The 25,480-nt window shown below is 37.6% G+C and overlaps 1 protein-coding gene across 4 annotated transcripts in view; it reads left to right on the forward strand.

Moving 5' to 3' along the window:
* nbeal2 (neurobeachin-like 2) overlaps nt 1–25,480 on the forward strand; it is an 84,130-nt gene that overhangs the window by 36,821 nt on the left and 21,829 nt on the right. For all 4 annotated transcript variants that reach the window (XR_010896563.1, XM_067402479.1, XM_067402496.1 and 1 more), the window contains 20 exons: nt 1,418–1,501; nt 2,382–2,480; nt 4,933–5,564; nt 6,069–6,201; nt 6,367–6,486; nt 6,574–6,916; nt 7,024–7,106; nt 8,367–8,459; nt 8,659–8,830; nt 10,988–11,121; nt 14,823–14,982; nt 15,166–15,268; nt 15,376–15,526; nt 17,489–17,647; nt 17,768–17,927; nt 18,011–18,099; nt 19,503–20,192; nt 20,420–20,595; nt 21,929–22,085; nt 23,315–23,461. Coding sequence is in view for 3 of the 4 variants with exons in the window: in XM_067402479.1 (XP_067258580.1) it covers nt 1,418–1,501; nt 2,382–2,480; nt 4,933–5,564; nt 6,069–6,201; nt 6,367–6,486; nt 6,574–6,916; nt 7,024–7,106; nt 8,367–8,459; nt 8,659–8,830; nt 10,988–11,121; nt 14,823–14,982; nt 15,166–15,268; nt 15,376–15,526; nt 17,489–17,647; nt 17,768–17,927; nt 18,011–18,099; nt 19,503–20,192; nt 20,420–20,595; nt 21,929–22,085; nt 23,315–23,461 (3,885 nt within the window). In the remaining variant the exon portion in view is untranslated. The remainder of the gene's footprint in view (nt 1–1,417; nt 1,502–2,381; nt 2,481–4,932; nt 5,565–6,068; nt 6,202–6,366; nt 6,487–6,573; nt 6,917–7,023; nt 7,107–8,366; nt 8,460–8,658; nt 8,831–10,987; nt 11,122–14,822; nt 14,983–15,165; nt 15,269–15,375; nt 15,527–17,488; nt 17,648–17,767; nt 17,928–18,010; nt 18,100–19,502; nt 20,193–20,419; nt 20,596–21,928; nt 22,086–23,314; nt 23,462–25,480) is intronic.

Raw genomic sequence — 25,480 nt, forward strand, 5'->3', positions numbered from 1 at the left:
TAAGTAACATTTTTATATCTATCTAATATTTATATTATATTTATATTTAGTTAACGATAGAAACATTGTTGTACATGAATATGGCAATCATATAGTAACATGAAAATGTAGCATTTGATACCATGGTACCAGTACATTTTGAAAGGTTTGTGCAGTGTCAGTACACAGAGTTTGAGGGTGAGGATCCTGCTGATGGTGGTTTTGTGTTGCTGCGTGCGTGTGTGTATGTGTGAAGTTCTTTGGATGTACTTGCAAGGCTGTGTCACCTTGCATGTAGTCTTGCAGTGTGCAGAGTGTTTCTAGATTTCTAGCATGTCTACTCTGGATGCGGTGCTGTGGGTGAAACATTTGGTGTGTGTTTTATTTGGTGGTATTCAGTGGGATATTTGTGGTGGAGTGGTGATAAATATTTCTAATGAGAAAATTGCTTTACCGTTGCATGTTTTTGAGATATTTATTAAAATCTTGCACTTCAAGGAGGAATGTTCAGAAACTATGAATCTATCGACCTTGTGTGATTATCTCTGAAACTCTTTAATTAAAATACATTTTTCACACAAAATGTCATTTTATTAATCTCCTTATGCTCACCAAGGATGCATTTATTTGATAAAAAAATACAGTTAAAACAGTAATATTGTCTTTTCTATTTAAATATATTTTAAAATGCCATTTATTTCTGTGATTGCAAAGCTGAATTTTCAGCATCATTACTCCAGTCTTCAGTGTCACATGATTATTCAGAAAGCATTCTAAGATACTGATTTGCTGCTCAAGAAACATTTTTATTATTATTATTATTATTATTATTATTATTATCAATGTACAAAACAGTTGTGCTGCTTAATATTTTTGTGGAAACTGGAAAAAAAAAGTTAGAAAAACAATATTAAAATCTGCTATTTTTAATCAATTTAATGCATCCTTGCTGAATAAAAGTATTATTTCTTTAAAAAATAAAAAAAAATAAAAAAATCTTACTAAATCCAAACTTTTGAACGGCGACATTATGTACTCACTAATGTCATTCCAAACCCATATTCTGTTGTTTTTGTCAAAAGGAGAAATTCTGAAGAATCTTAATGCAATAATTCTTACAACATATATAATGACCATGTCTGTCAAGCTCTAAAATGGACTACGAACACCATAAATGCAGAATAAAAGTGGTCCGTATGACCTGCGCTCTGTTTTGAAGCCAAAACATAAGTCATTAATCAACGGAAATTCACTGAAGCTTTGAAAGCTCATTCATTTCGGTGTTAGATACAGAAATGTCACAGCATTGGTTCTTCAAAAAAGTCTCCTATGTTATTGGAAATAATGACAGAATGTGTATTCTCGGGTGAACTAATCATTTAATATATGAGATTATGTGAAGATTGTGAACTAAATGATGTGTGCATTTTGCGTGTAGGTCTGGGAAAAGGGCTCTGACTGCATCACAGTACACGCCATTCGAGTCCTCACTGCCATTATGAGCAACTCGCCCTCTGCCAAGGTATGACACGTCTCCTTCGACTCATTTCTCACACCTCCTCTCTTCTCGTTCCTTATGTATGTTGCTCCTAAAGTCTCTGAAAGGTCAACTAGCTCACAGACGTCTCTCATTTTATCAGCATGATATGTCAAAGTGCTTGCGTGTGATAAATGTGCCCCTGTGCGTATATGGTTAATCTTATCTGCACATTTGATGTGGTGGTGCAGAACCAGGTCACCCATGGTGACGTTATGACATGCGCTTCCTCTTTTATGCTATGGTACATACTGACAGTTGTTTGTCAGGTCTTAAAGTATCATAATCTCATTACCTATTTTTTGTTTATTTTTTCTCTTAAAGTGTATTTATAATTTCAGTCAAAGTTTCTTCTACCAAAACTGTCATAAAGTAGTTTTTCGTGACTATTTTTCAGAATTAAACTGGTTCTTTTAAATGCTACATCTTTATGTAAATTCCTTTGCTGTTGGGTCAAATATAGTTTGTGCTGCCCCGTTCTTCTATAACACCCTCTTTGCAAAACAAACATTATACTGCAGCACAATAAAGATTTATATCTTTGTTTTCTCTATCTTTGCAGCATAGTGTCTATAAATAATCTAGATGGCCTTGTGTTTTGAAATCAATTTACATAGTAGATTGGACTTTCTATTTAACTTAAATTTAAAGAAAAATGCAGTTTTTTTTTTTTTTTTATAAAACAACCCCCCCCCCCCCCCCCCCCCCTCCTTTAGTATCCTGATTTCATGTGAAAACATTTCTACTTTATATAATAGCTTTTGTTTATTGGTTTATTTTGGGGAACAGGGTGGGGAAAATACTCATTGTATTCAATGCGTGTTCAATTGTAATGTAACTGGTTTTGTGTGGTTTGTCTTCCCAGGAGGTCTTCAAGGAACGGATTGGCTACTCACAGCTGTTCGATGTGTTGAAAAGTCAAGGACAGCCCACCAAAAGACTCCTGCAGGAGCTGATGAACATGGTAAGTGAGAAGAGACTGAGGCTGCATTTAAGTCCATTTTTATGCCCTTCACTTGCTAACTTCCCTCCGTCTCGTTCACTCGGATGTACATCGTTTACGTTGCACAAGTGCCCACTACTGGCGGAACCCTTGCATTGGAACGCCCTAAGCCCTTGATCACTTGGAATCTGCAGCTGGAGCTGATTTATTATTTACAGTTTTTTCCTTTCGAATTTGTTTTACACACCATTTAATAGGCCTGTATGTATGCTTGGGCTGTTGGAGAAAAATTACACAAACAAAAATAATAATACAATAAGCTATAACAGTCAACTTAAGGTAGCTACAAGTAATATGCTGTTAAATGGCAAATTAATTTCAATACCATACACACAGTTTTGTGGGGGGTAGGTAAATGAAGTGAGATCTGCTGTGACGTCACAATTGTGTTGCAATGTGGTCTATGGATCTGCCTGAACTATACATATTGAGTAGACTGGGTCTAATGTCTATCCAAATAAACTTCCCTCGCATTTGATGATGAATGCATTCAAAATGGAAGCTGGGATTTCCCAGAGGGGAGGTGCTTAGGGAAGTTCGCGAGTCTATGTCTAAAAGTGGAGTTAAACGCAGCCTAACTCTAACTGCTGTCAAAGATGGTCTGACATCATTTCCTTCCCTCTTGCCATTTTAGTCGGCTAAAATATTCAGTATTTTTATACATAATGTAATAAAAAGTGCTTGTTAACCATATAATTAAAATAATGTACACTCACATGATATGAAGACTCCTATAATATCAGTAGCCTATTAAAAGCAGTTTTAGTTTACATAGAGGGGGTCACCTAATGGGGCGGGCCATCTTGAAATCACATGACTAGCCAAATTCCATAATATTTGAACAGAATTGAATTTGAATTGACTTCTTTTTTTTTTGTCAAAGTAATAATTTATTAAATAATTATTATATATTTAAAGATGGACTCGGTATTATTTCAAATACACTGTTTGGAAGTTAGTCAGGCCGATACCAACAACAAACATGTAATCAATCAGCATTAGGTGGCGTATGACAGTCGAGCAAGAGGGAGATTTGAAAATAAGAAAAATAAACTGCAGAACGAGAGATGGGACACAATACAAAAGAGCTCAAAAGAATATCACTGGAATGAAGGTTTATGACTGGGCAAGCGCTTTAGGACATGCGTTTGTATTTACTCTTGTGTACTGTACGTTCATTTTATGTGCTTCCTTGTTGTTCGTTCATCAACTGCTCTTTATTTTTCATGAAGCATTTTGTTGCACGTCAGCTGTGTTAAACAGACATCCACTCGCATTGTGTGTGTGTAACAGTGGCCAGCTAGTGGTAAACTTCTGCACATTGACAGCCGCTAGAGAATGAGTTGTTTAGGGTCATTGTTAGTGCATTCGCCTCGCATGCCAGTGGCGATTGGGCTAGCGTTTGAGAATTTGAGAAATCACATACAGCACCTTTAAAGCCTACTGAAGCCATACAGTAGAAATTGTGTGAGGAACAGAATGAAAGCTGTACCTGTAAAAAGTTTAATGTATGATGTGTGTTAATATTTAGGCTTCTTGCTATTTTACCTGTATTTTAACAACTTCTGTTGTTGTTAACTGTAATACTGTACTGATTCTCAATCCCAGCCCTGGAGTCCTCACAACACTGCATGTTTTGGATAACTTTGATTCAAATTTTAAAAAAATGCTCAAAAAAATGCTTTAATATAACTAACTGACTAACTAAATAAATGCTCAAAAATGCTTTATTTATATATATATATATATATATATATATATATATATATATATATATATATATATATATATATATATATATATATATATATATATATATATATATATATATATATATATATATATATATATGTATATATATATATATATATATATATATATATATATATATATAATATATTATATATAATATATTATATATATATATATATATATATATATATATAATATATTATATATAATATATTATATATATATATATATATATATATATATATATATATATATATATATATATATATATATATATATATATATATATATATATATATATATATATATATATATATATATATATATATATATATATAATATATTATATATATATAGTATGCAGAAAGCAATGTAAAATGAGTAGCATGTCCATAACACAGTATTCAAAAAAATAGTAGATGAAAAATCTACTGCTACACTATGTAGTCTTTGCTATAATACTCTGTAATTGACACTAAAATAACACTGAATTCATACTACACACATGCATACTTATACAACGTCAAGAAGTTCTTCAACATATACACTAAGCTGTATGCAATTTTGGATGCAACAGTGAATCACTGTGCTATCAAAAAACTTGTATCCTTCAACATTTTTTGCTTTTTCCTTCCTCTTTCTTCATGTTTTTTTCTCTCAGGCTGTTGAAGGAGAGTATTCCCAGGCCATGCAGTTGGGCATCAGTAACGAACAGCCTTTGCTCCTGCTGCTGCAGTGGTTGCCTGATCTGGGCTCTCGCTCTCTGCAGCTGCTGGTGTCCCAGTGGCTGGCGGCAGTGTGTCGAGGAACTCTGTCCTGCCGTACTGTAGCCGTCGAAGCGGGCTTAGTGGGCGCTGTGCTGGAGGTGCTTTCTGAACCCCCGGAGCGGCTTGACCGGCAGTGTGCGGACGCCCTCCTGGGCTTGTTTCAAGACTTGGGATCTCTTTCTTTACGGCCCTGTGAACTGAAGAGTCTGCTGAAGCTCTTGCGGACTGAGCCCAGGGCTCCCCCTCACCCATACTGCGGGCGCGTTGTAAGGGTGCTTTCCGCCATGGCGGCACGTGGGGAGGGCGCGTGCAGCGCTTTGCAGTATTTTGACCTTACGCCCCCTATGGCGGGTATTATGGTGCCAGCTATACAACGCTGGCCAGGGAGTGCGTTTGCTTTCCACGCCTGGCTGTGCCTCAACACAGACTTTCCTCCACCCCAGCACCACTACTCCGAATCCCACCTGACACACCCGGATAATACAGTTCGCATGGCTATGGGACCACGCAGGAAACAGCTTTACAGGTTTGACATTTTTATTATTAATAAAAACTAAAAAACTAAAATCACTTGATTTTAATGTAACAGGTTAGTTTAGGCATCACAACATTATTATGTACATTTTACATATTATGTAAATGTTTATGAAAACATGTATATCGTGCATCTGCAGTAGATCATTGTCATTTGTCTGCATCAATTAATTACAACTTAGGAATTTAACTATAACAACAATGGGGTACTGAGGTTTGAATCAGAGATGATTTTAAAGATGATGTGTCTTAGCACTCCCATGACTGTAATTTGTTAAAATATTTGCAATATTCACAATTCTATATGGCAAACAAAATCATAGCGAGGAAGTAGAGAATATTCAATGTGTTTCCCAGGCCTACTTGTGACAAAAGGTTTTTACATATTGTGTGCCTGTATGAGTCTAGTACACCTGTACTAATCTATAACTAAAAATACTGATACGATTCTGTGTGTATTTATACATTTTAAAGCTTTGTTGTGTCCTGTGTGTAGTTTCTTCACAGCAAGCGGAACTGGCTTTGAAGCTTTTTTCACCACAGAAGAAGTTTTGGTGGTTGCAGTATGTACTAAAAAGGAGTACATGGCAGTTTCCTTGCCAGAACACCCATTCAATGACTGTGCCTGGGTTAGTGATCTTACAGATAATTCATTTATTTCAATTACCAAAAATGATTTTTCATAGTTTTAGTTAACAAAAACAACACTGGTACTGTAAAGTTGAAAATGATCTGCATAAGTCCACTGTCTATATTCAAAGTCTCATTCTTACCCTTCTTTTTCTTCACTCTAGCACTCAGTAGCCATAGTTCACGTTCCTGGCCGTCGACCTTTTGGACAGAATGTGGTCACTGTTTATGTGGACGGAGTGCAGTGTAAAACAGCACCCCTGCGCTTTCCTTCTCTGAATGAGGTGAGAAAATGTTATTGTTTGCAGTAGTTTTATTTTTTTTATGAATATGTTTTGTTTTATTGGTCTTTTTGACTTTCAACATTTCAGCCTTTCACTTCCTGTTGCATTGGATCAGCTGGTCACCGGACCACTACCACTATGACTACCTCTCCAACCCTGACCAACCCATCCCACTCTCCCTCCGAGATGGCATTTGCAGCTCATACTGGGCCACCCACCCTTGCGCGCTCCCAGTCCTTCCCAGCATCCTTTGCAGCAGCCACAGGGGGGAGGCCGGGTGTGAGTCGTGACAGTCCGGTCCACACCATCCCAGCAGGGCTACAGGACACCGCGTGGGGTTCTCCTACATCACTGGGTGGCCTTTTAGCCACGGCGTTCATCTGCCATGAAGCTCTGCAGCCTGCTCAGGCACGAGCCTTGTTCATTGCAGGTATGAATGTTACATTACCACAAATAAAGCATAAATTCACAGTTCCAACCACAAAGAAACAAGTGTTAAAGTATGTCTATTTCTGCTTCTCTCGTTCTGCTTTTCAGGTCCCAATAATGTATCTCTTTTCAAAGCTGATGGTGAGCCGTCAGAAGTCAACAGTAAACTAGTGTTATACTATACCCCACAGGTAATTATCTTCCCATCCATCTGATTGATTGTCTTGTATATTTATGATGATAGTAATATAAAATAAATATAATATAAAGTAAGGTTCAAAAGTCTAAAGTTCAAGAAAAAAAAACTATCTATCTATCTACAGTATCTCACAGAAGTGAGTACACCCCTCACATTTTTTCAAATATTTTATTATATCTTTTCATGTGACAACACTGAAGAAATGACACTTTTATACAATGTGAAGTAGTGAGTGTACAGCTTGTATAACAGTGTAAATTTGCTTTAACCTCAAAATAACTCCACACACAGCCATTAATGTGTAAACCGCTGGCCACAAAAGTGAGAACACCCCTAAGTGAAAATGTCCAAATTGGGCCCAGTTAGCCATTTCCTCTCCCCGGTGTCATGTGATTCGTTAGTGTTACAAGGTCTCAGGTGTGAATGGGGAGCAGGAGTGTTAAATTTGGTGTTATCGCTCTCACTCTCTCATACTGGTCACTGGAAGTTCAACATGGCACCTCATGGCAAAGAACTCTCTGAGGATCTGAAAAAAGAATGGTTGCTCTACATAAAGATGGCGTAGGCTATAAGAAGATTGCCAAGACCCTGAAACTGAGCTGCAGCGCGGTGGCCAAGACCATACAGCGGTTTAACAGGACAGGTTCCACTCAGAACAGGCCTTGCCATGGTTGACCAAAGAAGTTGAGTGCACGTGCTCAGCGTCATATCCAGAGGTTGTGTTTGGGAAATAGACGTATGAGTGCTGCCAGCATTTCTGCAGAGGTTGAAGGGGTGGGGGGTCAGCCTGTCAGTGCTCAGACCATACGCCGCATACTGCATCAAATTGGTCTGCATGGCTGTCATCCCAGAAGGAAGCCTCTTCTAAAGATGATGCACAAGAAAGCCTGCAAACAGTTTGCTGAAGACAAGCAGACTAAGGACATGGATTACTGGAACCATATCCTGTGGTCTGATGAGACCAATATAAACTTATTTGGTTCAGATGGTGTCAAGCGTGTGTGTGTGTCTATCTATATAAAATGATTAATAATATTTCAAATGTATAATCATATCTACACTATTTTGACTATAAACAGGATATAGTATAAATGATGATACTATGTAATGTAATATTAATAATATTTTAAAAACTATATTTTGAATCCCAGATTTTCAGTCAAGATAGACCTTGAACCCCACTGTATATATTATGATGATAATAATATCTTGCTTATATTGAAGGATTGCCCACATTTTTTTTGTCTTGTAGGCCTTTAAGAGTCAGATCTGCTTGGATCTGTCACCCAATCATCTGTACGATGGCAGGTTGACTGGTCACAGAGTGGTGAACTGGGACGTCAAAGTATGTATCTGTCACTGAGCTTCATTGTCTTTTATGATTAGAATGATTAATCTAATCCTGCCATCAGTACGGCCCTTTGTTTACCAGTGTTTGGAAATGTGTGTATTTAAAACGTTCTTCTAGAACAAAGCTCATGCTCATACATCCCTACAGGAGCAGTAACTGCTAATTAAGTTTTATTATCTTGTCTTATGTGTAGGATGTGCTGAGCTCAGTAGGTGGGATGGGGGCTCTCCTGCCCCTGTTGGAGCAGGTATGTTCACTGGATCAGGGCGAGACAGTAGGTCAGGAGACTTCAGATCTTCTCGGGCCAGAGCTCACGTCCTCCAGGGGTCCTGCCGGCATGCTGCTGCCACTAGGGAAGTCATCTGGTCAGTATTCTGCTATATCAAAATGTATAAAATCTCCTATCTATCTGTCTGTTTGTCTGTCTGTAATAAAAATCAAAGGGGTGATTCAACTAATTAACTAAGTATTAGTGTGCACTAGGGATGCTCATTTCGGTTAAATTTCTCGACCGACAACCGACGCTCGTTATCCGATTATTAACCGTTAACTGATAAGATTATAATATTGTATAGCCTATATGATGAAAATATGACATATATAGGCTATGACATTAAATAAAAAATACAATTGACGAGTGTCTGTGTCTTCCACGGGTTTATTTTAACATGCAAACAGCAGCATAGAACAGATAAACAACAGATTTGAAAGAAAATATCCTAAGCTAAAAGATGATATATTGTGACTGATTGAAGCAGCCCTTATCAAAAGTGCGGGGGTCCTCCTGACCCCCCTGTCCCCCGTGCCAACAGCGCGCCTGACCCTTTCTATCGAAATGGTCAGTACTTCTTTTCGCTCGCTTCATTTTGCTTGTTGCTTAGCGAAATATGTCTGGTACGTGTGAAACGCCCCGTGAGTTAACAAATAAGCATATATGTATATATAGCATATTTTTCTTTAACCATGCAGCAAAAAAAAAAAATAAATAAATAAAAAATAAAAAATAAAAAAAAACGTTTAACCGATAGTATTAATCAGTTAAAATTCTTACTTTCGGTTAACGGTTAAACGGTCAATGTGAGCATCCCTAGTGTGCACACTTATGCAGTTAGTTATTCAACGTTTTTGTTATATTATGTCTCAATACCACTGCAAACCAAAGTGGCGCATTATAGTGTGTGTGTGTGTATATATATAATATACACACAAAGTAAAGTTTCACAAAAAGCCTTCCTTCCGCCAGAAAAAATAGTCCCTGACCGTGAACAGCAACAGAAGTAACATTATTACGCCATTAGATGGCAGCAAAGACTATTTATGAGTGTGTCAGTCAGTAGCGAAGACTTTTACATTGAAAAGACTAAATTGTTGTTAACACGGAACAAGACGCACCTGACAAATGCTTTGACTAGCGCTGTCAGTCATGGGAAAACCCCTTAACTGTTAAAAGGACAAGATAATACATCGGACATTTAAACAATTACAACTGAGTACAAACAGATTACGTTGCTAAAGCCGGGGACACACCTAACGATTAGCTGAAACATTCTAAGAATGAACTGAACACACATACCGATTGTTTCCTGCGACTGAAGCAGATTTATATACTTACACATGGAATTTGAACACGACTGTAATCGCAGACAGAACGCGACTGGACGCGTTTGAGCGCGATCAGTCATAAGTATCAATTTGCATTCATAATCGGCCTTACAATCGTTAAGTGTGTGCGTGGCTTAAGAGTGGTTGCTAAGGGTGTTGTGTAGTGATACACATAACCGTTGTGTGAAGCGGTCATAGCCGTGTTTTATTGTGAATAAAGCACAGCTATTGAACAGTCAGATTCAAGGACCGGATCTAACCCTTATATATGTATATATATTTATAAATTACAAGTGTTTCGAGTTATTGAACATAGTAGTATTTGTTGGAAAATAAAAAAAATCATTTTACAGTAATTGTAGAGATAAATACAATTAAATCACCATTGAGAATTACAAACAGACTTGCACGTAAAACATTTTGACTCATTAAAGTGAGAAATCTGTGGAAAATATTTAATTCTCATAAAATATTTTTTATATACACAATAAATTTTTTCATTGTGACATTAATCAGATTTTTTAAATGCAAAATATCATTTATTATTATTTTTTGGGATTTGTTTTCAGTCTGCAGCATTATAGCATGAACTATTAACAGCTTGTTATGTGGCGCTTTGAGCTGCTGAGCAGATTGATGATGTACATTTTTTCTGTAATTGCAGCATGAGTCATCATTGATATTTACTAAGCATGCTGTTTTTGCTCATAGTCAGTGATTCATGAAGTTGTGTTTAAATGTTTGCATATGTGTGTATATGCCTGCTCAAGAGGTTGCATGCAAGATTGTGTTTTTTGTGTACTGTTATTGAACTTTATATTACCTTTGGCTGTTGATTTCTCATGTAATGCAGTTGCATTTATTTGTCAGTGTTCACTAATATAAAACCGATTGCTGGTGTATGTGTGTTTATGTGTTAGAGGGCCGTTTAGAGAAGAACAGCGTGGCAGCGTTTTTACTGATGATTAAGAACATGTTGCGCAACCACCCAGCCAATCAGGAGAGTCTGCTCCAGTGCCACGGGCCGCCCATCATCGGATCCATGCTCGGCAAGGTACGCACACTGGTCAATAGAGAGGGCGTCTGGACGTCTAACAGGACATATTGGTGTATGTGACTTCAAGGCGTAGCATCCTGTTAGGAAACACTTGTGCTAACAATCTCATGATATTGCACAATACGCACACACAACCACAGTTTCACATGCTTTAAGGTTTTATCTGGTGCCAGGAATCTTTCAAGAAATTAACAAGCAGTGTTTGAGTGTCTGACGTAAATGCATTCAAATCAAGAGTTCACACGTGCAGCGAAACAGCACAATCCTATTTCGGTTTGACATTTAACACGTAATCAATATAAAGAAAAGTTTAAAATGTGTAGAAGCTGCGTAGTTGTCTTTATATTAGCGATTAGATAAAGATCAGTTATTTGGCGCTCAGGTAACTTGATGAGAAGTTGATAAGTGAAAATGATAGCTGTGATACAGCATGTAATTAAGCAGCAGCTGAAGTTCATGGAAACAGATGCTGATCCGCTGCGGATCATTAGGCTCAGCTGTGGCTTATATTGTTCCGCAGAATTAAAAGTCGTATCTAATCTGCTTCTGATGTACTGTGACTTGACAGGCTTGTGAAATCCTTTGAAGAGGAGTCTGAGTTTGAGAGTTGAAAAGTACACTCACACCCACACAGTTACATGAGTATACCATCCTCAGACATAAATAGTCAGGCTGTCAATTATATACATAAATTTAGGACAAGCATTAAGTTAAAACAACTTAAATAAAAAAAAAAAAAAAAAATATATATATATATATATATATATATATATATAAATAACATTTTTATAATTTTTTATTAATAGTTACACTACCATTCAAAAGTATGTGGTCTGTATTTTTTTATGTTTTTAAAAAGAAGTCTTACTGCATTTATTACAGTAAAACTATTATAAATATTATTACATATTATTACAAAAATAACTCTTTTCTATTTTAATATATTTAAAATGTTTATTTATGCCTTAGATTGCTAAGCTGCATTTTGAGTATCATTACTTCAGTCTTCAGTGTCACATGATCCTTCAGAAATCATTGTGCTGATTTGTTGCTCAAGGAACATTTAATATTATCAGTAGCTATGTTTCCATCCAAAAGTCTGAATTTAACTTGGAATATCGCATAAAACATCCCATGTGTTCAAGAGAACAAAATCATCACTTCCTGGGAACTTGGCACAAAATATGTGTAATAAAATTGGAAGTTTCTGCAATCTGGGAATGAATTGCATCTCAGAGCTTGCAGACAAAATGCAATAAATGCTGTGATGTTAGCTTGCGTTCGGATGCCTGGTGTTTGGGAACACATTCGTGTGAGGCATTTCTGGGAGGCCGTTACACCAAATCTTTCTGATGATAGACTTTGGCTCAGGCATTTCAGAATGATTAAACCAACAGTTGAGATGCTGTGGTCCGCTGGTTAGTCCAGTTATCCAATCACATCCACTGTTGAGGCAAAGTCATATGAGTTTTTTTGTTGTGCATCAAGGGATTTATTCTGTTAAAGGGTTAGTTCACCCAAAAATGAAAATTATGTCATTAATGACTCACCTTCATGTCGTTCCAAACCTGTAAGACCTCCATTCATCTTCAGAACACAGTTTAAGATATTTTAGATTTAGTCCGAGAGCTTTCTGTCCCTCCATTGAAAATGTTTGTACGGTAGACTGTCCATGTCCAGAAAGGTAATAAAAACATCATCAAAGTAGTCCATGTGACATCAGTGGGTTAGTTAGAATTTGTTGAAGCATCGAAAATACATTTTGGTCCAAAAATAACAAAAACTGGGTAAAAAAAGACTTTATTCAGCATTGTATTCTCTTCCGGGTCTGTTGTCAATCCGCGTTCACGACTCCCGCTTGTTTTTCTTTCCTGTTTTACGGCGGTTGGCATCCAGCTTATTGGTTCATTACCGCCCCCTTCTGCTCCGGAGTGTGGTTCACGACTCCGCAGTGACGCTGCTGACGTGTTATCTGGTGCGCCAGAGCTTCTTACAGTCTGAGGGAGACGCACGCTGTAAACAAAACAACCTTCGCAAACGTGTAAGGATTTCGACACAGAGGAAGACTTGCATTTTTTTGCTCAGCCATATTTATAATGAGCACCAGATAACACGTCAGCAGCGTCTTATATCAGCAGCGTCTCTGCAGAGTCATGAACGCGGATTGACAACAGATCCGAAAGAGAAGACAATGCTGAATAAAGTCGTAGTTTCTGTTATTTTTGGACCAAAATGTATTTTCGATGCTTCAAAAAATTCTAACTAACCCACTGATGTCACATGGACTACTTTGATGATGTTTTTATTGCCTTGCTGAACATGGACAGTATACTGTACATACATTTTCAATGGAGGGACAGAAAGCTCTCGGACTAAATCTAAAATATCTTAAACTGTGTTCCGAAGATGAACGGAGGTCTTACGGGGTTGGAACGACATGAAGGTGAGTCATTAATGACATAATTTTAATTTTTGGGTGAACTAACCCTTTAATGTTTCCATTGTAATTTATGCCCTTGTCTTCTTATCGGATAAAAAAAAAAATCTGCCTCAATTGAGCATATACATTTTTTTATGCACATTTTTAGAGTTTATAAGCATCTTGGCATTTCCATCCAGCATTTTTTTATTCGATATCGCAAAATGCGGTACAAAAACAGTTGTGCTGCTTAATATGTTTATGGAAACATTCTTTTCAGGATTCTTTAATGAATGGAAACTTAAAAAGAACAGCATTTATTTGAAATAGATTTTTTTTGTATCAATGTATAAGTTTTTACTGTCACATTTGATCAATTAAATGCATCATTGTTGAAAAAAAAAAAAACTTCTAGACCCCCTTTATAGGGTAGTGTATATATATTTTTGTATTACATTTTTATTATTAAAAAATATAATGCAAAAAAAAAAAACATCTAAACAATCCTCCTGATACATATGTAAATTAGGGAAAAGAACATTTTCCTACCATTAGAGCAACTCAAGTTTTAATCAAAGTTTGTCTCGCGTTTCATTTAACTATAAACGAGAAATGTAAACATATTTGGAGGCTTTTCTAGGCAAATATTGATATATGTGAATAATTAATCATCATATCATTTAAAGGTGCAGTAAGCGATTTCTGAGAAACACTTAATATTCATTGCTCCGCCCCCAAAATAACAAATATGCTGTGCAACACAGGTAACATAACAGCTGCCGCCAGTATGTGATTCAACAACAGCATACTAAAGCATATCTTGGTTCTGTGAAACAGCAAAAAAACAACAACAATGTTCTCTCTCTTATGTCTCTCCAGCACTGGAAAGCTTTTCCAATATTTGCATGGGTCCTAAAGCTCTTGCCTGATCATAATCCTTCTACTTCCAATTATCTTTCTACAAATGTACTGTTTGCTCACTCTCTCTCCTCCCCCATCATGAGTGTATACGCCCCCTATTGATGATTGGCTACAAGAGTGTTTTGGTTCCCTGTGGATCGGTCCAATCCATGTTGTTTTTTCTCCTAATTACACTGCCAGGACTATATACAAGCACAATATTTTTCACATTTAGCAGATATTGACAAAATTGTTTGTTTAGGTGTTGATTTAAATTTCTCAAAAATCACTTTTTAAAACTATTTTGAATACAAATTCTAATTGATGGATGGCTATAATCACTTTCTGATTATCTTCTGCCTCTCTTTGTCTTTTCCAGGTCTCTAGCAGTATGATGGACATGAGCGTTTTGATGGCCTGTCAGTTCCTGCTCAAGCAGGTGTCCAGCGAGGGCAACAACGCCCTCCTATCACAACTGTACCAGTACCTGCTCTTTGACTTCAGGATCTGGAGCCACAGCCACTTTGCTGTCTGCCTGGGTAAAAAAACAACTGCTACACATCACAATAGCATAAGCCATTGTTTTTTATTCAACTTTGGCATTAAATGCAAATGATAATCACGTTCTAAAGGAATAGTTTACCTAGAAAGGATATATCTGTTATTATTTACCTGATTATGTCATACCAAACCCCTTTGTCTGTATTTGTGTTGGTTTGTAGGTCATGTGCAGTACTTAACCACTGTCATCAATGAAGGCAAGCTAAAGACTCGCAAGAGGTACGGTGTTCAATACATCCTGGACTCGGTTCGGACACACTACAGGTGCGTTCAGGTTTAAATTGTACTATGAATATGGTGATAAATCTAAGAAAATTAAACATCATGTGGATGAAAGACAATGTTTATACATTTTTTGGGGGGGTACACAGTGCGGAGAAGGACGGCAGTCCTCTGTCTGAAGAGAGACAGACAGTGCAAATCTCCCTTTTCGCTCTGCTGAAAGACCTTCTGAAATCTCCCACTGCTGAGGAGCTGCAGAGTGTACTAGCCTACGCTGCTATAGTGCAGGACGAGCAACAGGTGAACCACACAAACACACTAGCTCTGTTTAAAATGTAGTCATCTGATTCTGCCTACAGAGGCACTGCCTTCAAAAGCAGTATACTAACTCATAAGAGACAGAAAATTCACACAGATAGCTGTAAGTAGTTGGACACTGGTAGGTTGACTTCCTGAAAAGAGTAAACAGTGTCTGTTTGTGTCCGATCATTGTTTCTTTGAGTATCCCAACCAGCCTGACACATTGGATCAACCATTTTAAAAATATATTTTAAAATATATTTAACTCTAGAATGCTTAAGGGGGTCATGTTTACAAAATAGTATATGATTTGTAGATTTCTTAAATTATTTTTATTTGAAAGTATTGTAATTTCCACTGATCTACGCACTCAAAAATCGGTTGAGTGCAGTGATTCTATCCTTTTAGATTTCTTCAATAAAAATAATAATAATGATAGTAATAATAATAATAATAATGAATTTAAGTATTTAGTATTTTTTTAAAATCTTGTATGTGAGCCTTAGTAATGTTAATTTCATAGGATTAGGAAAATATAACAATTTTGTATGACTAACCACAAGTTTTCATAAAGGGGGTCAAACTGACCCGTATGCATTTCCAATGGAATTTTGACTCACCATGTTATTGATTTGTCATACATTTTGTCAATAATAATAAAATGGATTACACTGTCCTCCCGAGCTCTCGACTATAAGTGCAGTTAAACAGTGCATAAACAAAGTTAAACACAGGTAATATAACCCTCAAATGGATCTTTACAAGATGTTCGTCATTCATGCTGCATGCATGCATCGAATCATGAGAGTATAGTATTTATTTGGATGTTTACATTTGATTCTGAATGAGTTTGAGGCTATATGCTCTGTGGCTAACGGGCTAATGCTACACTGTTGGAGAGATTTATAAAGATGAAGTTGTGTTTATGAATTATACAGACTGCAAGTGTTTAAAAATGAAAATAGCGACGGCTCTCTTGTCTCCGCGAATACAATAATAAACAATGGTAACTTTAACCACATTTAACAGTACATTAGCAACATGCTAACGAAACATTTAGAAAGAAAAATTTACAAATATCACTAAAAATATCATGTAATCATGGATCATGTCAGTTATTATTGCTCCATCTGCTATTTTTCGCTGTTGTTCTTGCTTGCTTACCTAGTCTGATGATTCAGCTGTGCACAGATCCAGACGTTACTACTGCCTGCCCTTGTCTAATGCTTGAACATGGGCTGGCATATGCAAATATTGGGGTCATACATATTAACATGTTATGTTGCGATTCGCCTGTTTTCCGAAGGGCTTTTAAACAAATGAGATTTATATAAGAAGGAGGAAACAATGGAGTTTAAAACTCACTGTATGTCATTTCCATGTACTGAACTCTTGTTATTCAACTATGCTGAGATAAATTCAATTTTTGATTCTAGGGCACCTTTAACATAAATAAAATAAAATATAAAAAATAATTTTATTTCAGCTAGTTACCAAGGTGACTCATTTCTCATTTTCATTTAGTGTAAGTTCAAGTACTAAAAAACTAAATAACTAAAACCAAAAACTATACAGACCTATTTTAAAAACAAAAAAACACAACAAAATTTAATTTAATCTTTTATTAAAATTATAACAGAAAATATTAAAAATAAAATTTAATTGAAAATATTGACAAAAACTGTAATAGTACATCAATGTTACTAAAATAACACTGACACAACATTTTGTCAGTTTAATATTTTATTTTGGAAAAAGACAAAAAGACATTACTGAACATTTTAAGACTTGTGTATAATCAATTTTTTTTATTTTATTACACTGAAAAATAAAGATTAAAACAGAATATCTTTTCTTTGAATGATTACTTTCCCATTTATTGTGGTCTTTCTTATTATGGGGATATTCTGGTAGGACTAGAGTTCACAGATTTGTGACTGATTGTTCTCTCTCTCTCTGTAGGTGATCAGCATTCTGGATGTGTTACACACTGTTTTGAGGAGTTCTCCTCATCCACGTGAGCAGGCTGTGACGGTTCTTCTGGAGCGAGGGGTGGAGCAGCTCTACTGTCTGCTGCTCAAACACAACTTTGGAGACGAGGCTCGTGAGAGATTATTCCGGGTGAGATTTAAATGGCTCAAAAATCATTAAGGCACATTTTGGGATGCACTACTGAAAGCATCACAGTGAGATCAGTTTCTTTCAGTGTGAAATGAGCACATCTCTCCTGCTCTTCTGCAGGTCATGTATAAAGTCCTGAAGAGTGAGCGTGTACCTGAGCGCAATAAACTGCGCATCAAACTTAAGGATTCCAGTTACCTTGGGCTGGTCTGCTCCTTTGGAGACATTCCCATCACCATGGCAACTGTGCGATGTCTGTATGAGCAGGTGCTCGCCACAGGTAAACTGAAGAAAAGGTGGGCAGTAGTTTTCAACTTATGCTTCAGGTGTTGATTGGTCTGTCTTGTTGTCTGTTTGGTGCAGATCCCACTCCTAATTTTAGAGACCTGTTGGCAGTGGCATATCTGTCCCATCGCGCCGATCTCAGTGTACGACTAGATATTTGTCGAAAGGTGAGTGACTGCTTAAAAAAAACAGCTAAAACCAGCCTTGGCTGGTTGGATGGTCTTATCTGGTCTTCCAGCCTGGACATAGCTGGTTTTAGGAGGATTGTGACCACTTCTTTATCTGGTCTGGTTGGTCTTAGCTGGTCAGCCTGGAAGATCAGTTGCCCAACCAGCTAAAACCAGATGAATACCAACTTGGCAGGGCTGGGAGACCAGCTTGATCAACTTAAACCAGCTAAGAGTAGCCAACCTATGGCTGGTTTTAGCTGGGGGGATGGGGTGAGGGTGGGGGTTCAGCAGGATAAGGGAAATATATTTTCTCTTTTAGTGAAAGGTAGGAAAGTATTAATGAATTGGTGTTGTAGCTTTCCCTTTCTTTGTGTTTGTCAGTTAGCCTGTGGTTAGCAAACTTGCTAAGAGCTTAGCTTGCTAACTCAGCATAGCGATAACTGGTTAAGAAAAGCACTTTTGATTATTTAGAACAAGATATCATGATAATAAGTATGTTCATGTTGACTACTACAAATCATCATTTCACACTGCCGAACAAAATGAATCTCTCAGGTAATCAAAGTCCCTTTAAAGGATTAGTCCACTTTCAAGTAAAATTTTCCTGATAATTTACTCACCCCCAAGTCATCCAAGATGTTCATGTCTTTTTTTCTTCAGTCGAAAAGAAATGAAAGTTTTTGATGAAAACATTGATGAAAATATAAGGCATATACAGTTGAATTGTTTTCGAAAATGACCGATCATTTCGCTACATGAGACCATTGTTCCTCGTCTGGTATTGTTTAAAGCCTTTTGAAGCTGCACTGAAACTGTAATTTTGACCTTCAACCGTTTGGACTCCATTGAATTCCATTATAAGGAGAAAAATCCTGGTTTGTTTTCATCAAAAACTTTAATTTTTTTTCGACTGAAGAAAGAAAGACATGAACATCTTGGATGACATGCGGGTGAGTAAATTATCAGGAAAATTTTATTTGAAAGTGGACTAATCCTTTAAGACAAGTCATTTCACTCAGCGGCCATCTTTGAAACGCCTCTCGGGCATGCAAGTGCAGCTCTTATCTCTTTGAATGGGAAACATCAAATTTTCCAAAGCTGTTCACCTGACTGTTTCTATAGGAACCAAAGCTTCTAACGGCAACTGCACTGACACAATGACTTTAACAATCGGCGATTGGCTCTTTTTTAGAAGGCGGGACTTATTCTGCCATATTATGTGTTGCACTTTCTCCCATTCATAAGTGCACCATCTGACAGTGCATGTTTGAAACACTGTAAAACAAAGCCCTTTTCTGAAACATGTATGTAGTGACTGTCCTGACTGTACATTCTCATCTAAATTACTAATTATTAAATTAATTAATTTACATTTCTATTTCCATCTTTCATTCCTTTAGCTCTTCCACTTGATCTACTCCAATGAAGAGTATGTAAAGCAGCTCGCTCGTCAATCAGGCTGGCAGGATGTTCTCACCAAACTCTACGTCAAAGAATCTTACGAGTCTCGTGTTCTCAGCCAATCCAATTCTTTATCCAGCCCCACCACTGCGCTGGACCCCGTTCTTTCCAGAACCGTCTTCCGTCGGGAGGACAGCGTAATGGAGGACGCTCGGCAGAACGTCTACATCTCCCTCAATACCCGCCATGAAGAGGAGTTTGAGGAGGAAGAAGCTCAGGATGCGTCAGAGGGCTACTCTGACCTCTCCCAGTCTCCCCCGTCGTCCGAACAACTCAAGAACGGTTCCCTCCACTTTAAGCCATTTGACTCTGGAGAACAAAGCAGTCATTCATCCTCCCTGTCCAACACTGTGGATATTCCAGCATCGTCCCGCCTGCTAGAGGAAGATGAAAGTGTGTATCAGCCGCAATCGCCCTTCAACTTACCCTTTGAGATGGAACTAAGCCTCCAAAAAGGACCCCAGACCCCTGTGGGTAGTCAACCAGAGACTCCTTCTCCTCTGGAGCACAGTAAGACCTTCCCAGGCATGAGACCACGCAAGAGCTCCAGTCTATCCAACGTTCTGGATGACACAAGCTATAGCACGGAACCGCCCACAGACACCATCTCCAACACATCCAACCCACAGGTACATGCTGAACACCCTGTCTGTGTCTGAAATCAGCCTATTTAAAGGGTTAGTTCACCCAAAAATGAAAATTATGTCATTAATTACTCACCCTCATGTCGTTCCAAACTTGTAAGACCTTTGCGCATCTTCAGAACACAAATTAAGATATTTTTTGATGAAATACGAGATGTTTCTGACCCCCCATAAACTTTGATTAATAACTTGCCTCTCTATCCCCCCATTAGGCTCCAGAGGAGGAGTTGTGTAATTTGCTGACAAACATCGTATTCTCTGTGCTATGGAGTGGCACTGAGGGGTCTGAGGATGTGATATGGAGAGAAAGGGGTCAGGTGTTCTCTGTCCTTACCAAGCTTGGTTCGTCATGCCAACTGGTGCGGCCACCTGACGACATCAAACGCAGGTCAGAAACTTAAAACTTTAATGCTTTTAATGCTGCATTAACAATTCATCTGTCTCAGAGAGCTAAAATGAAGACTTTTTTTCAGACTGATTGAATTTTGAAGATTTAACTTTTTCAAACTGAATGAACTTTGAACAAAACCCTTAACCCTAAGTATTTAAATTTGCATCTGAATTTGAATGATACCTCAAGTTGTGCAGCTTGCTGAGAAGAGATGTGCTAGAGACTTTAAATGTGCGATGAAACACAAACAGTGACATATCGTTTCCAAAAAAGGAAAAATCAGTTGTTGATTCATTAGAAGCAGATCTGACTTCAAGCTTTCAAGCTTTTTTTGACTTTAAGCAATTGGATTGAAGATTCTTTACGTAGCATGACCGAGAAAACTGATATACACTTGCATTAGTATTACACACTTGGGGATGGGCTTTTTTTGATTTGGACCAATTAGCAAAGCCCTAATAACACAAAACACTCTAGCTACCAAACTATTGGTTGCACAGAAATGGGCATCTTTCTGCTTTATGCTTCATAAGGCTTGATTTAAAGGGGACATATTGTGCTTTTTATATATTTTCAACTTTATTTAGTGTGTAATGTTGCTGTTTAAACATGAAAAAGATCTGCAAAGTTACAAAGCACAAAGTTTCTCTGTCAGTAAGCACTGTTTCTGAACTCGATTGTAGTCTTGAGTTTTATTCTGGGAACATACGTCACAATATTCTTCATTATAATAATGGGGGGAGGGGTGCGAGGCCTAGTTAAGTTGCATATGGTGTGTTAAAACACATTGACATTACCAAAACACACTCAAAGCGGTTGACCAATCACAACACACTGGTCCATCTGACCAATCAGAGCACATTGTGCTTTTCGGAAGGAGGGGCTTTATAGAAACTGGAACTAAATGGAGCATTACTGACAGACTGTTCTAGCAGGCCAAACAAAATCAAGAATTTGTAAAAGGGCATAATATTGCCTCTTTAAGATGCCATTTTGAGAACAACTGCTGTTGAAATCCAGTAGAGATCTGAGACTGAAGGGAGGTACCGTACATTAAAGTGTTTTCTGGATTCCTTTGGCTCAGATGAGGGCAGGGTGGGGATCACTGGAGGGCAGAAGTTCTTTGCACTACTGGGCTGTTCCTTTTTTCTTTGGTGTGGCTCGAGCATTGCATTACCATAGAGCTTGTTTTTACTTTAAGTCATAGGGTGTTGCCTGTCAGATGACTTGTTCAAGACAAATTGTATTCTCTTTGTTTTGTGGCTGTGAACAAACATTATAAGCTGTTGGGGGTGTTACAGATGCCTCATGTGTCTTTTGTGTGTTGTAGTCTGTTGGAGATGATGCTGGAGTCGTCTCTGTCAGATCTGAGGGACTCTCAGGGTGTGTCTCTGCACCATGTGCCTTCTTTGCTTCGCCTCCTCAGACTGCTCCAGGACTTCCTATTTGCCGAGGGCACTGACAATCAAACACTATGGAGTGAGAAGGTGGGGAATGGATTGATATATTCTTACTTTGACAATAGATTTTATAACTCACACACTCTTATTTCAAATCCAGAAGTGATTGAGACAAAAAAGTTGGAGGAAATCCAGAATGAGGATGTTTACATTGCACACAAATCCAATTTGGCTTTCAAATCTGTCAGCAAAAATAATTGTATTTGGAAACGGATCATTAAGACCGTTGATGCACATTCCAAAAAATCTGCTTTTAATCAGATTTCAAATAACAGGATGCGGTTTGGTTTGAGTTTGTAAACATACAACCCGAATTCCGGAAATGTTGGGATGTTTTTTAAATTTGAATAAAATAAAATGAGATGCGTCTGTGATTTCCAAAAAGAATGTCAAATTTGGATTCGTCTGACCATAGAACACAGTCCATTTTAAATGAGCCTTGGCCCACAGGACACGATGGCGTTTCTGGACCATGTTCACATATGGCTTCCTTTTTGCATGATTGAGCTTTAGTTGGCATCTGCAGATGGCACGGCGGATCGTGTTTACCGACAGTGGTTTCTGGAAGTATTCCTGGGCCCATTTAGTAATGCCATTGACACAATCATGCCAATGAGTGATGCAGTGTCGTCTGAGGGCCCGAAGACCACAGACATCCAATAAAGGTCTTCGGCCTTGTACCTCACGCACAGAGATTTCTCCAGTTTCTCTGAATCTTTTGATGATGTTATGCACTGTAGATGATGAGATTTGCAAAGCCTTTGCAATTTGACGTTGAGGAACATTGTTTTTAAAGTATTCCACAATCTTTTTATGTACTCTCTGAGAGACTTTGCCTCTCTAAGACATCCCTTTTATAGCTAATCATGTTGCAGGCCTGATGTCAGTTAACTTAATTAGTTGCTAGATGTTCTCCCAGCTGAATCTTTTCAAAATGTCTTGCTTTTTCAGCCATTTGTTGCCCCCGTGCCAACTTTTTTGAGACAAAAATCATTTGTTATGATATCTATGTTCTATTGTGAATAAAATATTGCCTTATGTGATTTGAAAGTCTCTTAGTTTTCACTTTATTCAAGTTTAAAAAAAACATCCCAACACATAAAAAAAAAACATCCCAACATTTCCGGAATTCGGGTTGCATATGTAATATAAATTAAAAGTGTGCAAATTCATTTTAAGGAAACTTTGTTCTGATGCTGCGTTTTTTTTGTGTTTATTTGTGAATGAGTATAAGAGTGTGTCTATATTCGTGGCAGATCTTTGAAGGTGTGGTGAATCTGCTGGACAGGCTTCAGGCGTGGCACACGACCCCCGGGTCAGCGGGGTCTGCTGAGCTCAAGGAGATGTCTCTGATTGGCCTGCGTATCATCACTGGATACATTCAGCAGCAGCAGAACCCACAGGTACACACATACACACACCCGTCTTACTAGATAAACCACGGATTCCCAGGTTGTTTTATAAAATTCTTGTTCTTTGACATTTACAAATGTGTTTTTTATTAGCTGATTATGTGGGATGAACTGAATGATTATGACAGTGTCAAACTAAACTAAATAAAAATAAAGTATGCTGTTTAAACTGCACGCTAGTTATACTCCCTTCTACAGGTGGAGTCTTTAAAAACACACACACATTTTCCACGGTCATGTTCAGGATTATTGGATATACCTTTGGGCTTTAAAGAGCTTTTTTTGTAAGTAGCTTCATTTCATTCCAGTGGAGAGCAGATGTCCGTATATGGAGATGTGTGGGTTTTTTATCTTTCTTCTCCAGACTCACTCAAGCCCATCCCACACTCAAATTAGATCATATCAACTGACTGTGGAACTGACTTACTGTGGGGCAAGGAAAACGTGCTTCTTTCAGTCTGTTGTTCATGAATGTTTTTTCCTATAGACTGGTTGTCTGTTTATACAGCACACATACAGAAGCTTGTAACTATTACCTATAGTGTAATGTGCCTTAATTCTAAAAATTCAGTTGTTGTTTAGGAAAAAAGATTTTGTTAGGGTCCGACACTTAAATTTTCTCATAACATACAGTAGATTGCAGCATCACCTCTAACAGTTTGTTCAAAGATTTGTTCTCTCTAAAACCCCTCCTTTCTGAAAGTACTCTGCTCTGATTGGTCAGATGGTCCAGTCTGTTGCGATTGGTTTACCGCCTACAGCACGTGTCGGAAACAAAATGCCCATTAGCATATCTACAGTTGCTTTCACAACGCAGAAAACGGTGTCTTCTCAACATGTCGACAACACAAACCACTCTTCCAGGCCTCAGCTACAACTACAGTGTTTGAGGGTGGGTCAAATTAGAAGTTGTTCACGGACAGCCAATGACGACCACAGGCTGGAATTATGCAAATTTGTAAGGTTCAAGTAAGACTGGAGTTACGGATGACTATTCAGGCAATTCAGAATCAGTTCTTTTGGTACACAATAACTACATTTGTTGCGCACTTTGATGTTTGAAACTTTTCAGACCTTTTACATTCACAAACAGCTATATTACACACTGCATGAAAGGTAATATCCTAAAAAGCAATATAAGGGCACTTTAATTTTGACCATAAGGCATATGTGAATATTCATAGCAATTATTAATTGGATCAAAGAATAAATTAGCTAACACTGATGCATCCTTAAAACCATAAAATGAAAATGGCTCAGCTTATGAGCTCTTATAAAGAGCTGCTGTGCTCACAGGAACTCTATAATAAGCATTGACAACTAAGTGCCACTCACCACGAAAGCCGTGTTTAGAAATAACCCTAGACAAAGACAAGAGGCAAACACGAGTAGATAAACAAGACTAACGAGAAGATCCCTGGAGATTCATGCATAGCATGATTTCAGATACTGTGTGTTCAGAAAGGAATAATAGCTTATTATTAACTCCATCCTGTCTGATGATCAAGGCTGGTATTCTCCTGTTCATTTGTCAGACTTGACAAGTCAAATGCAAGGCATTGTGGGATACAGTACCCTGCACAGCGTTACCGTTTACAGAGAATATGCATACTTTACAATGCACTATAGTGTAAACTAATAGAATAGTTCATATAGCTTACTGTTTGCTACATATTACACAATACATACTTTATACTGCCTAATATTGTTTAATCTGATACAGAATGCATTATGTAACAATAAAAAGCGTTTTAAATACAGTATGCTACATTGTCACATGACTGCATCATACTCCATTTCAAATATTTAATGTTGCAATGTAGTGTAATAGTATTTCAATCTATCGCTTAATGCCGTTGCGGAGACTCTCTATTCGATGAAATCACAAAACAAAATGAACACAAACGTGTCCCTGCTCTTGATATACAGTCATTGATGAACATTTTTGGTTTAATGTGAACAAACTATACAAGGGCGGATTAGAACCCAGAACCTCTGACATGCTTAACA

This window comes from Chanodichthys erythropterus, chromosome 2 (genome assembly GCF_024489055.1).
Source record: "Chanodichthys erythropterus isolate Z2021 chromosome 2, ASM2448905v1, whole genome shotgun sequence".
Lineage (NCBI taxonomy): Eukaryota > Metazoa > Chordata > Actinopteri > Cypriniformes > Xenocyprididae > Chanodichthys > Chanodichthys erythropterus.